The sequence below is a fragment of the Hypomesus nipponensis genome, chromosome 14 (assembly GCF_054491055.1).
Source record: "Hypomesus nipponensis isolate SF chromosome 14, ASM5449105v1, whole genome shotgun sequence".
Taxonomy (NCBI): Eukaryota; Metazoa; Chordata; class Actinopteri; order Osmeriformes; family Osmeridae; genus Hypomesus; species Hypomesus nipponensis.
The window spans coordinates 5,223,491-5,235,055 of record NC_140374.1 but is presented as its reverse complement, the minus strand read 5'-3'; the positions used below and the strand labels follow the sequence as shown (position 1 = coordinate 5,235,055).

The following is an 11,565-nucleotide window of genomic DNA, read 5'->3' as shown; positions in this document are numbered from 1 at the left end:
CCTAGGATGTTGCACCAGCTGGTCTAACCTGTCTTAGTGCTGCCTAGGATGTTACACCGGCTGGTCTAACCTGTCCTAGTGCTGCCTAGGGTGCCGTTTCTCTCCATACATTCCTATGGTCAGTGATGTATTGCAACCTTGTGAGTTCTCACTAATCTATTAGTATATCATATTGCACATCATCAGGTATCATCAGGTCTAGTGTCGTCTGGATGGCAGGCATCTCTGGGAGTCTGCCTAGGGGCCTTCTGAAACACTCTAAACATCCTTCCTTCATGCCTTCCTTGAGGTCATCTTGGGCCCAAGTTAGAATAGAGTAGAGGTGAACGCCTGTGGCCTTCTACAAAGCAGATGAAGGAAGGGTGCATTTGAGACCCGGGGGCGGTCCTGTTCCTGACAGCTACTTCCTCTCAGTTTCCTGCTCCTGAGCTGTCTACTTCCTGTCTGCTTGCTGCCTCGCAAGCCACCTGGGCAAGCTCTGCACCGCACGCCCACAGAGACAGCGCCCCCCTCTGGGGAGAAAAGTCACTGTTTTACCATTAAGGATGAATGATAAGTGATTGAAATTGTGCAAAAAAGCAATGCATGGTTTCTTCGTGGATTCCCAGATGGAAGGCCTATCATCCGACATCTCCCTGACCTCCCACACTACAACGTAGAGAAGAGAAGTAACACTATCTGTGTGGCCGTCATCATTATCAATAATATATATAATCTCCGAAGTACAAATAAAGTATTTTGTCAAGATAAGAATATAGTAAAAATCGGGCGTTCATACACCAGGTTAGGAATAAAACATCATTTCCACAAGCAGAAACTCTCACACACATGCTAAAGTGCTTGCTAGGGGGGAAACCCAGCGGACTGGTGGGGGCGGGGGGGGGGAGGGGGGAGTCAGGGTAAATCAGTCTGTGTGCCTCTGGATTTTCTCAGTTTCCCTCTCGTTGTCCCGAGGAAAGTCCTTGCACAACGCTGACATCTGGTTGGTCAGTCCGGCTTGACCAGGGATGGCTGGGGTCTGATTGGTCACTGCTCCTCACAGCCAGCTCCACTGAAGGCCTCAGCTTCCTGGTTCTGGAACATGTACTGGAACACACACACACACTCCACATCAGATGATCCCTGACGACAACACTCCATTTATGACCATCAGCCCATAAACAAGAGAGGTGTGTGTGTGTGTGTGTGTGCGTGTGTGTGCGTGTGTGCGTGCGTGTGTGACTCACTGATTTGAGATTGGACTCCATTTCAGAGAAGTTCCATTCAGTCAGAGGCAGGTTGAAGGTGAAAGGCTGAAACACATGGACCAGGTTCTGTTAACAAGATGTGTGTGTGTACCAAACACGTCTTGTATGGGCGTGTGAATGTGTCTGTTTGTGTGTTTGTGTGTGTGTGAGTGTGTACTCACGTCTATGACAGCAGTCCCAGGCTCCACACTGTGCTGGTGAGTCCTCAGCAGAAGCTGTAACTCCTCCAGGCTCATGTCCACGTTCTCCACAGCGTCAGACACCTCGGGCCTAAACACACACACACACACACACAGGTTTGTTTTACTATCCTAGTGAGGACTGTATTCACTCCCATTCATAATCGTCCCTAACCCCTAACCTTAACCCTTCATGTAGTTCTGTGTGTGTGTGTGTACCTCTCCAGAGCAGGTCTCTTGCTCCTGCGGTCCCCAGATCCCCGGCCCTCCAGGACGGACTGTACCATTGCGACGGGGAGGACGGGGGGTTCAGAGCACACCTCACAGGAGCCCAGGGGGACCGCCTCCCCGCGGCCCCGCACACCTGGACTGACCGGCTCCTCCTTGATCAGCATCATACACTTATCCCTGGGAACACACACACAGACAAACATAAACACACAAGCACATACGCACACACACCCACAGACAAACACATACGCACACACACGCACACACACGCACCAATCATCATCCACATGTTTGGACGTTGTCATGGTTATCATGCAATATATTTATCGTCCTGTTCTCCTTTCCCAACACCATGGTGGGTATGAATCAAGGCCAATAGTCTAGCCTAGTTCCTGGCTGTACACCTTCTTCAGCCTGGGCCAGCCTGGTCCAGCTCAGCCCAGCCCAGCCCAGCCCAGCCCAGCTCAGCTTCTCACCTGTTCTCCTCCGTCTGCATCTGCAGGGCCATGACGGAGGGCTGGGACATCTCAGTAACATCGGAAATGATTGGTCCTCCTGTCATGGCAGCAGACGAGCATGAGGCTGTCTCTGTGGATGGCTGTGGAGACACAAACACCACAGGTACACAGACTGGTGACCAGGGACCACATCTGTCACTGGAAGCTCCCTTTGTGTGTCTGTGTGTGTCTGTCTGTGTGTGTGTGTGAGTGAATGTATCTCTGTGTGTGTGTCTGTGTGTGTGTGTGTGTGTGTGTGTGTGTGTGTGTCTTACCGACTGAATGTAGAAAGGTTCTTGCAGGGGGTCCATCTGGGATGTGTGGCTGAACTTTTGGGCGGGTGGGCTGGAGGAGCCATCGTCCAGCATCAGGGGCCTGGAGTGACACACACACACACATATACACCCAACCACACATACACACAAACACAGTATGGGGGGACGGACGATATCGTTTTTATATCTATAGAGATACAAGCCACTGAAGTATAGAATGTGTGAGGTGAGATGTAAGTGGTGCAAGTAACAGACAGACTTTACACCAGGATTATATGAGGTAAGGTGTTTAGAATGACTTGTTTGGGTAGGTTGAGGTAGATGATGAGATCGTTTGAGGTATTTGGAAGTGTGTGTGTGAGGTGTGTTTTGGTGCGTGAGGTCCAGAGAGGTTTCCTGGTGCTCAGCTATGTGAGTGAGCTATCCAATCATACCCTGCTTGTTCACACACACCACTGAGCTGACAAGGCATTTCTCACTCAGAACAGTCATGCGCTTAGGTTCAGTAGGGTAGGGATATTGTGTGTGCGTTCCAGGGTATGTGCGTGAGTTCAGTGTGTGTGTGTGCCCGTGTATGTTTGTGTGTGTTAATGTGTGTGTGTACCAGTATGTGTGTGTGTGTACCACCGTTTTGGTGCGTATATGTATGTGTGTGTGTGTGTGCATGCATGTGTGCGTGTGTGTGCGTGTGAAGGGCTTAGTGTGTGGTAGGTCTGATTCAGCACTTGCGTCCATTCACAGTAGCAGGGATTGTGCTCTGGCAATCAGCTGATCCAGCCAGCTGACCCTCCCCTCTGCCCTGCTGTGTTTGTGTGTTCCACTTACTATTGTGACCAGGAGTGTTAACCGCTGTGTGTGTGTGTGTGTGTGTGTGTGTGTGTGTGTACTCACAGTTTTCTCTTTATTCCCACAGGGCTGGGTGGGTTGGACTGCATCTGACTGAAGAGGAACTGAATCAGCTTTTAGAGAGGAAAAAAACACAACATGATTCAGCAGCCCACCTCAATGCTACCGAGAAATGTCCCTTCCTCTCATCATCCACCCCTCCACCCCCCCCCCCTTCCTCCATCCACCCCCCTCCATATCTCTCTATCCTCCCCCCCCCCTTTCTCTCTCTACAATTTATTGTTCCACACATTCAGAGGGACGTCACCTACTGTAATGCCTGAGAGCCAGAGAATGGCATTTAAGTCAGAAGGGGATGGTTACCTTCTAAATCCCTTTGATTACATACAGGACATTCTCATACAGTACACACAGACAGACACACAAAAACACCTTCTTACCTTGTTCATAACCTTTTGTTGCTGGGTGTGGTTCTGCCTCAGTGAGACCACTTCCCTCCACAACACCTCATTCTGTCTGTTGGGGGAGGCGGAGCGAGAAGAGAAGGAGGGAGGATGGTGAGAAGAGGGGAGGGAGGGAGGGAGGTGAGAAAGAAGAGGGGAGGAATGGGAGAGAGGGAGAGGAGGAGGGAGGAAGGGAGGTGAGAGAAGGGGGAGGAGAAGAGGAGGATGGCAGGAGGTGGGAGAGAAGAAAAGGAAAGAAGGGCGGAAAGAAGAGGAGAGAGGAAAGAGGGGGAGGAGAAGGATTAGCGTATGTTTTCACAGTTTCAACAGTAATCGACTGTTTCAACGCTGGCTCACGATGGTTAGCAGATTAACTTGTTGACATTCAGTTGAGCACCTGGACCGTCTGTTGGAGATCGTGTGTGTTCTCCCTGATAAGAGTGTGTGAGGGGTAGATAATGCTGTCTCACACATCCTGCAGCACCTGTGGAATCACCTGGCTGACACACCTGACACTATTATGAGTTGCAGCGGTCAGGTGAGCAGCTGAATGTTCTCCTCAACCACACAATGGAGACAATACACAATAGACCAACCCAGTGACCACACAATGACCACAGTAACAGGACTTTTCCCCACCGAGGGTCGATTTTTAAGATGACTGTTTCATGTGTAGCTTTGTTATGGGGAAAGCTTAAACCTGTCCAATGGGAACCCAAAAATCGACCACAAACACATAGAGGAATTCTCAGACGTCTCGTGGCCAGGGTTCAGGGCCCTGCACAGTCATAGAAAAGGTTTTCTCCCCAGCTTGTGAAGATTTTTTTTTTAAATAAAACGTAATAAAAGAAAATAAAGTAATATGACAAATATCTATGTGTGTGTGACTCACTGTTTCATGTCCTGCATTTGACACTCCATGTTCTCCTGCTGGCTCCTCAGCACCTGGACCTCATACAGCAGCTTACTGAGGTCCTCCTGCCGCAGCTTGGTCTCTTCACTCTTCACAATGGAAACCTGCTCTCTCACACACACACACATGCGCGCGGACACACACACAAGCATAGATGGGTATGGTCAATGGGTTTGTGTGTGTTCAATGTTCTGTATGTTGTGTGTGTGTATGTCAGTAGATGTGTGTGTGTTTGTGCGAGATGTTTGTTTATGCCATCCAGTTGTTGTGCGTATGTATGTATGTATGTATGTATGTATGTATGTATGTGTGTGTGTGTGTGTGTGTGTGTGTGTGTGTGTGTGTGTGTGTGTGTGTGTGTGTGTGTGTGTGTGTGTGTGTGTGTGTGACAGTAGATGTGTGTATATGCATGCCAGTAGATGTGTGTATGTATGTGTGTGACAGTACATGTATATATGTATGTGTGTGTGTATGCCAGTAGATGTGTGTATGTATGTGTGTGTGTGTTCCAGTAGATGTGTGTATGTATGTGTGTGTGTTCCAGTAGATGTGTGTATGTATGTGTGTGTGTTTATGCCAGTAGATATGTGTATGTATGTGTGTGTTCCAGTAGATGTGTGTATGTATGTGTGTGTTTATGCCAGTAGATGTGTGTATGTATGTGTGTGTTTATGCCAGTAGATGTGTGTATGTATGTGTGTGTTTATGCCAGTAGATGTGTGTATGTATGTGTGTGTGTGTTTATGTCAGTAGATGTGTGTATGTATGTGTGTGTGTGCCAGTAGATGTGCGCGTGCGTTCCTTACCTTCCTCTTGATGTGCTCCAGCAGGTGTTCGTGCCCTTGGAGGAAGTAGAGGTGCTGGAACTCAGTGTCATCCCTCTCCGGCTTCACAAGCCCACTCTGCTCAATGTTCACCACCTTCCTGAAGCCATCTACAGGGGACACGCGCGGCTGTTACACACACACGGAGAGCAGAGGAGGGGAGGGGAGGGAAGAGGAGCAGAGAGAAGGAGAGAGGAGCGGAGAGGAGTGGAGAAGAAAGGGAAACTCACACATGTTGAGTTGTCGAACAAAGCTCGCCATGTTGTTGTGCTTAAAGTACTTGGGCAGAACCTCCTTGGCGAATCGCCCTTGATCGAACACATGGAAGCTGGTGCCAGTCTGAGGATAGAATCGCACAGACCATCAGAAACCTCCAATCAGACTGCTCAAGGACTCTGTGAAACATTTGACTAAGACTGCTTTTTTAAGACACCTGTTCTGTCGAACTCAAACCATTTCACATGAAGGTTCAACCCAAACCCCAAAAAAGTGTTCTTGATAGGAGATATCCTCCAAGACCAACCCCAGACCCCTCTGGGGCTAGCCAACCTGGAACAATAATCAAGGCTATTTCCTCTAGTGCCTGCGTTTGGCTTAGTACTGGATGAGATAAACAGTTCTACTGAGACAGATTTGACAGAACCTTCCTCTACTGTAATCTACGGTAACGCGCAATACATGTGAAACAGTTGTGTTATAGATGTGTAATACATGTGTTATAGGTGTATACTAGATGTGTAATTCATGTGTAAGTATCAAATACATACAATGATATAGAACAACAGTGATGTTCACTTTTCTTCAAAAACATTCTCAATGATAAGTAGGGACGTATCACCATTTATATTCCCAGCAGGATTCTTACCAACACATTTACAAGTGTTGTCTGAAACGGATAAACTGACTAAGAAACCTAAAGGAAGGTTCCCTGACTTGGCCTGATCTGGATAGACCGTTACAATGGAACAATCCCCTGCTCCAGGTCCCAGGCCCTCACCCCAGCCCCAGTCCCCAGGACCCAGCCCCAGGTCCTCTTCCTCTCCCCAGCCCCAGGACCCAGGACCCAGGACCCAGCCCCTCTCCCCAGCCCCAGTCCCCAGGACCCAGCCCCAGGTCCTCTCCCTCTCCCCAGCCCCAGTCCCCAGGACCCAGCCCCAGGTCCTCTCCCTCTCCCCAGCCCCAGGACCCAGCCCCAGGTCCTCTCCCTCTCCCCAGTCCCCAGGACCCAGCCCCAGGTCCTCTCCCTCTCCCCAGCCCCAGCCCCCAGGACCCAGCCCCAGCCCCAGGCCCTCTCCCTCTCCCCATCCCCAGGCTCCCCAGCTCCAGGCCTACTCACAGCACTCCAGCAGATGAGGTGGTTGGTGTCTGGGTCCTCCACCAACGTCCAGAGCTTGGTGAGGAAGGCCGGCACGTTGCTGCCATAGCCCCCGTCCACCCCCAGAGAGCCTGGAGACTCCTGCATGGCCAAGCCACAGGCACGGCAGAAAGTACAGAGAGTGTGTGTGTATGAGAGTGTGTGTGTGTGTGTTTGGGATTCTACTCCATCTCTCAGGTTCTGCTTGGCTCTCTTTCTCTTTCTCTGCTCTCTCTCTGCTCTGCTCTCTCTCTCTCTCTCTCTCTCGCTCTCTCTCTTTCTCTCTGTGTCTTTAGCTTCGGGCGTTTCTTCGTCCTTCTGTCCTCGGCCCTTCTGATGGCTTATCTCCCAGTCCTCCTGATGGTGTCTCTCCCAGTCTCTCTCTGTCCCTGGCTGGTCTCTGTGGTAGCTCTCCTGGTCCAGCCCTGTCGTCCCCACAGGTCCCCGTCAGCACAAACCTGCCTGCATCACTGCTGCCCTCCGGCCAACAAAGGGGGCCAGTGTGGGACAATAGAGGCCAGCACAAAGACCTGCATAATGCCTGCTGTCACACAGAGAAGGGCCATACACCGTTCTTTACACAGAGGTGTGTATGTGTGTGTGTGCGCGCGTGTGTGTGTGACTGTACATATATATATTTGCACACACACACACAGCAAATTGATGGACATGCAGATGCTCGAGGAGCCAATATATTTTGACAGATTACAGATGTGTTCTCGAGATACTCAGACAATGATAAAGGTGAGAGAAAGACAGAGAGAGAGAGAGAGAAATAGAGAGAGAGAGAATGAGATTGGGAGAGGAAAATGGAATGGGTCGACCAACCAATCTCAAGGAGGTGGTTTTTCAAACATTTGCGCCATCTAGTGCTCTTCACGGGGACATTAGTTTTCACGAAAAGTTAAATGACAACAATTACTTGTTTCTCCGATGCCTGGCAGGAAATCAATAGTAATAGCATTTAGATGTATTTCAGCCTCTTGTATCTGACAGATGGAAATAGAAAGCAATAAGAGAGAGACACACTGAGAGAGGATGCCAGTAGAAGGAGAGAGAGAAATCCTTGGAACTTGGTACTCCCCGGAACTACTTTTAATGGAACTATAATGCTCCTTCAGCTCATTGTTAGCCACATAACCACCTCATGTACTTTCAGAAAACTTGGCACAGTAGACTGCTGAAGTATGCAAAGTATATAAATAGAATTGAATGTAGAAAAGACTGGGATAGGGCCCACAGGCCCCGAACCCACGACCTCCTCTCTGCGAGATGCCAGTGCAAAGTCTATTGTGTTCCACTCGTGCTCGTTTCCATCATTACCTTACACTGTCATCAGAGGCATGATCCGACCTCCAACTTTGACACTCTAGGCCAGGGGGTTACAAACTTTATAATCTGCGTACCCCATTCAAAATAATATAGTCCACCACGTACCCCCATGTGATATAGTCCTATTTTAGAATATGTATATATGGAACAATAATGTAATACAAACAACAAAACAATGACCTAACTATTTGAAACATTTAAAAACTCTTCTGCTTTCATATCAGGCATACAGTGCATAGAGGCTTGTACAAAAAATCGTTAAAATAGTCTGCAAGGCAAAACTATGGCTTTTATTTGGTCATGCGTTGTGCATTTTGAAATGAACGAATTCACGAGTTCAGTGACACACCAGCAATTGAATAATGATGTGCTTTTATTGAAGCGGGGCTGGTAGCACAGCCAGGCCTGGTGCGGTTTGGTAGAGGCTGGTAGCAGAGTCAAGCCTGATGCAGTTTGGTAGAGGCTGGTAGCAGAGTCAAGTCTGATGCAGTTTGGTGGAGGCTGGTAGCAGAGCCAGGCCTGATGCAGTTTGGTAGAGGCTGGTAGCAGAGTCAAGCCTGATGCAGTTTGGTAGAGGCTGGTAGCAGAGTCAAGCCTGATGCAGTTTGGTAGAGGCTGGTAGCAGAGTCAAGCCTGATGCAGTTTGGTGGAGGCTGGTAGCAGAGCCAGGCCTAATGTAGTTTGGTGGAGGCTGGTAGCAGAGCCAGGCCTAATGTAGTTTGGTGGAGGCTGGTAGCAGAGCCAGGCCTAATGCAGTTTGGTGGAGGCTGGTAGCAGAGCCAGGCCTAATGTAGTTTGGTGGAGGCTGGTAGCAGAGCCAGGCCTAATGCAGTTTGGTGGAGGCTGGTAGCAGAGCCAGGCCTAATGCAGTTTGGTGGAGGCTGATAGCAGAGCCAGGCCTGATGCAGTTTGGTGGAGGCTGGTAGCAGAGCCAGGCCTGGGGTCCTGAGGGGACTAGAGTGATTACTGGGATGCATGGGAATGAATGATGTGAAGGGATATTTAAGAAAGGGAAGGGTGGGTGATAACATGCTAGCACAAGGACCAGAGGAACGGAAGAGACTTTATACAGAACTCGTAATTGAAAACGGGGAGTTCCTCCCTGCATTAACTGGGCGGATGTGTATGAGTTGATTGGAGCAAAGGAGGAGTGGTATCTTCATCCTGAAATTCAGTTACTGCATTTTCTTAAATATCGTTCAATTTTGGTGCAGCGTTTATTCAAGAGCGGCGTTTATTCCAGGGCGGCGTTTAATTTGTAAGAGAGAATGAAGAGTGAATTGTAGCTGCAGTGCAGCCATAGACAACTTTGTTGCTGGCATTGTGACAAATGAATCATGCAGCTAAAAACGCAGGTTTCATTTATTACTGCTGACCCCCTTTTCTATTCTGTGTTTGTCTATGAGTGCGGCAACTCCCTTTCTTATTGGCTATCTATTAGGTGTGCGTTGGTAGTACAATTGTCTCAAATACAAGTGTTCTAGAAATCTGAAGCAGCATGGCGAAATGTTCATACATGTTAGCTTTCAAACAGGAAGCTGTGCAGAAAGTTAGGTAGGCCTTCATGTGTAATAAATACAGGGGTTGAATTTAACTAATTAAATAACGGTTTTCAGATTTTTTGGTGCAGCGTTTGTTCGAGGGCGGCGTTCATTATACATTGTTCATTTTTGGTGCAGCGTTTATTCGAGGGCGGCATTTATTATACAACGTTCATTTTTGGTGCAGCGTTTATTCGAGGGCGGCATTTATGAATTCACAATTGGCTGGTACAAACACACAGAAAGAGGGATTAGACCTCCACCAAATCAGCCTGGCCAGTTGTTACTAACACATTTAAATATGGCTTCTGTTAAAAACAGGGCTAAATGAATATGGATATTTGACAATTGTGCACTGAACATTGGTAGTCAGGACGCAATTGAAACAATCTTCAACGCTTCTGAAGTTTATAGAACAGACCAAAACAGAACAAAAAACATTTATTAAATTGCCAAATTATAGTAAATACATTGCATTACACAGCATTAGGGATTTTTTTCGCATACCCCCAGAGTAGAGTTTGCGTAGCCCAAGGGGTTTGTGTACCCCAGTTGGAAAACCGCTGCTCTAGGCTCACCAGCCTGAGTTAGACGATACAAGTTTTCCACATGACTGTCAGCATGGCTACAGAAAGCAGATAAACAAAGTATTCTCTATCAAGAACCTCTTTCTGCTTTTGTGTGTGTGTGCGCGCGTATGTGTGTGCCTGTGTATGTGTTCCAGCCTATGTGTGTAATCTGGATGTCATGTGTTTTAATGTGGGTGGGGAGAAAGGAGGAGAGGATTAGAGAAAAACCAAAAGGAGAGTACAAGTGGTGGAGGAGGGGATAACAGGACGAGAAAGAAAAAGGGGGATGAAAGAAGGAGGAGACGGTGGTGCTAATGTAACTGCTTTCTCCTGAGAACTTCCTGGGAGGGAGTGTGAATTACATGGTTCCAACTTCATACGCGTGCAGCAGTACACGTCCTCTTTCCTGTCCTCTACTGTCATTCTCTCCTACTCCTCCTCCCCTTATCCTCCTCCCTTCCTCCTCCTCCCGTCATCCTCCTCCCCTCATCATCCTCCCTTCCTTCTCCTCCCCTCATCCCCCTCCCTCCCTCCCTCCCTCCCTCCCTCCCTCCCTCCCTCCCTCCCTCCCTCCCTCCCTCCCTCCCTCCCTCCCTCCCTCCCTCCCTCCCTCCCTCCCTCCCTCCCTCCCTCCCTCCCTCCCTCCCTTTCTCCTCCTCCCTCCCTCCCTCCCTTCTTCCTCCTCCTCCCTTCGTCATCCCCCCCTCATCCTCCTCCCTCCCTCCCTCCCTTCCTCCTCCTCCCTTCGTCATCCCCCCCTCATCATCCTCCCCTCATCCTACTCCCTTCCTCCTCCTCCTCCCCTCATCATCCTCCCCTCATCCTCCTCCCTTCCTCCTCCTCCCCTCATCCTCCTCCCTCCCTCCTCCTCCCCCCTCATCATCCTCCCCTCATCATCCTCCCTTCCTCCTCCCCCCTCATCATCCTCCCTTCCTCCTCCTCCCCTCATCATCCTCCCTTCCTCCTCCCCCCTTCATCATCCTCCCTTCCTCCTCCTCCCCTCATCATCCTCCCTTCCTCCTCCTCCCCTCATCATCCTCCCTTCAAATAAAATCAAATGTATTTGTATAGCCCTTTTTACACTCAAGCATGTCACAGAGGGCTTCACATACGCCCATAGAACTGCCCCTCAACCAACCTAAACCCTCAAGGAAGACATGGAAAAACTCCCAGAAAAACTCCCAACGGGAAAAAAATGGAAGAAACCTTGGGAGGAGCAATTCAGAGAGGGATCCCCTCTTCCAGAGACGGTTGGTAAGAGAGAGGAGCAGAACACAAGCTAAACATAGTCATACAATGTCAATGGGTTTTGAA

At 49.2% G+C, this 11,565-nt stretch overlaps 1 protein-coding gene across 2 annotated transcripts; it reads right to left on the bottom strand.

The window, feature by feature from the left end:
* Window positions 1-1,026: 1,026 nt before the first annotated feature.
* On the bottom strand, window positions 1,027-6,917 carry hsf4 (heat shock transcription factor 4). 2 transcript variants are annotated; one of them, XM_084672493.1, is made up of 13 exons: window positions 6,792-6,917; window positions 5,686-5,794; window positions 5,438-5,565; window positions 4,611-4,735; window positions 4,094-4,115; window positions 3,716-3,787; window positions 3,321-3,388; window positions 2,430-2,529; window positions 2,134-2,255; window positions 1,646-1,834; window positions 1,409-1,517; window positions 1,227-1,292; window positions 1,027-1,086 (listed from the first exon to the last, which is right to left on the bottom strand). In XM_084672493.1, exons 1-13 carry the CDS (start codon window positions 6,915-6,917, stop codon window positions 1,027-1,029), a joined length of 1,296 nt encoding a protein of 431 aa, XP_084528619.1. The 2 variants fall into 2 exon arrangements, with proteins under 2 accessions (XP_084528619.1, XP_084528620.1); XM_084672494.1 differs by lacking the exon at window positions 4,094-4,115 and having other exon boundaries at window positions 3,716-3,791.
* Between the last annotated feature and the right edge of the window lie 4,648 nt (window positions 6,918-11,565).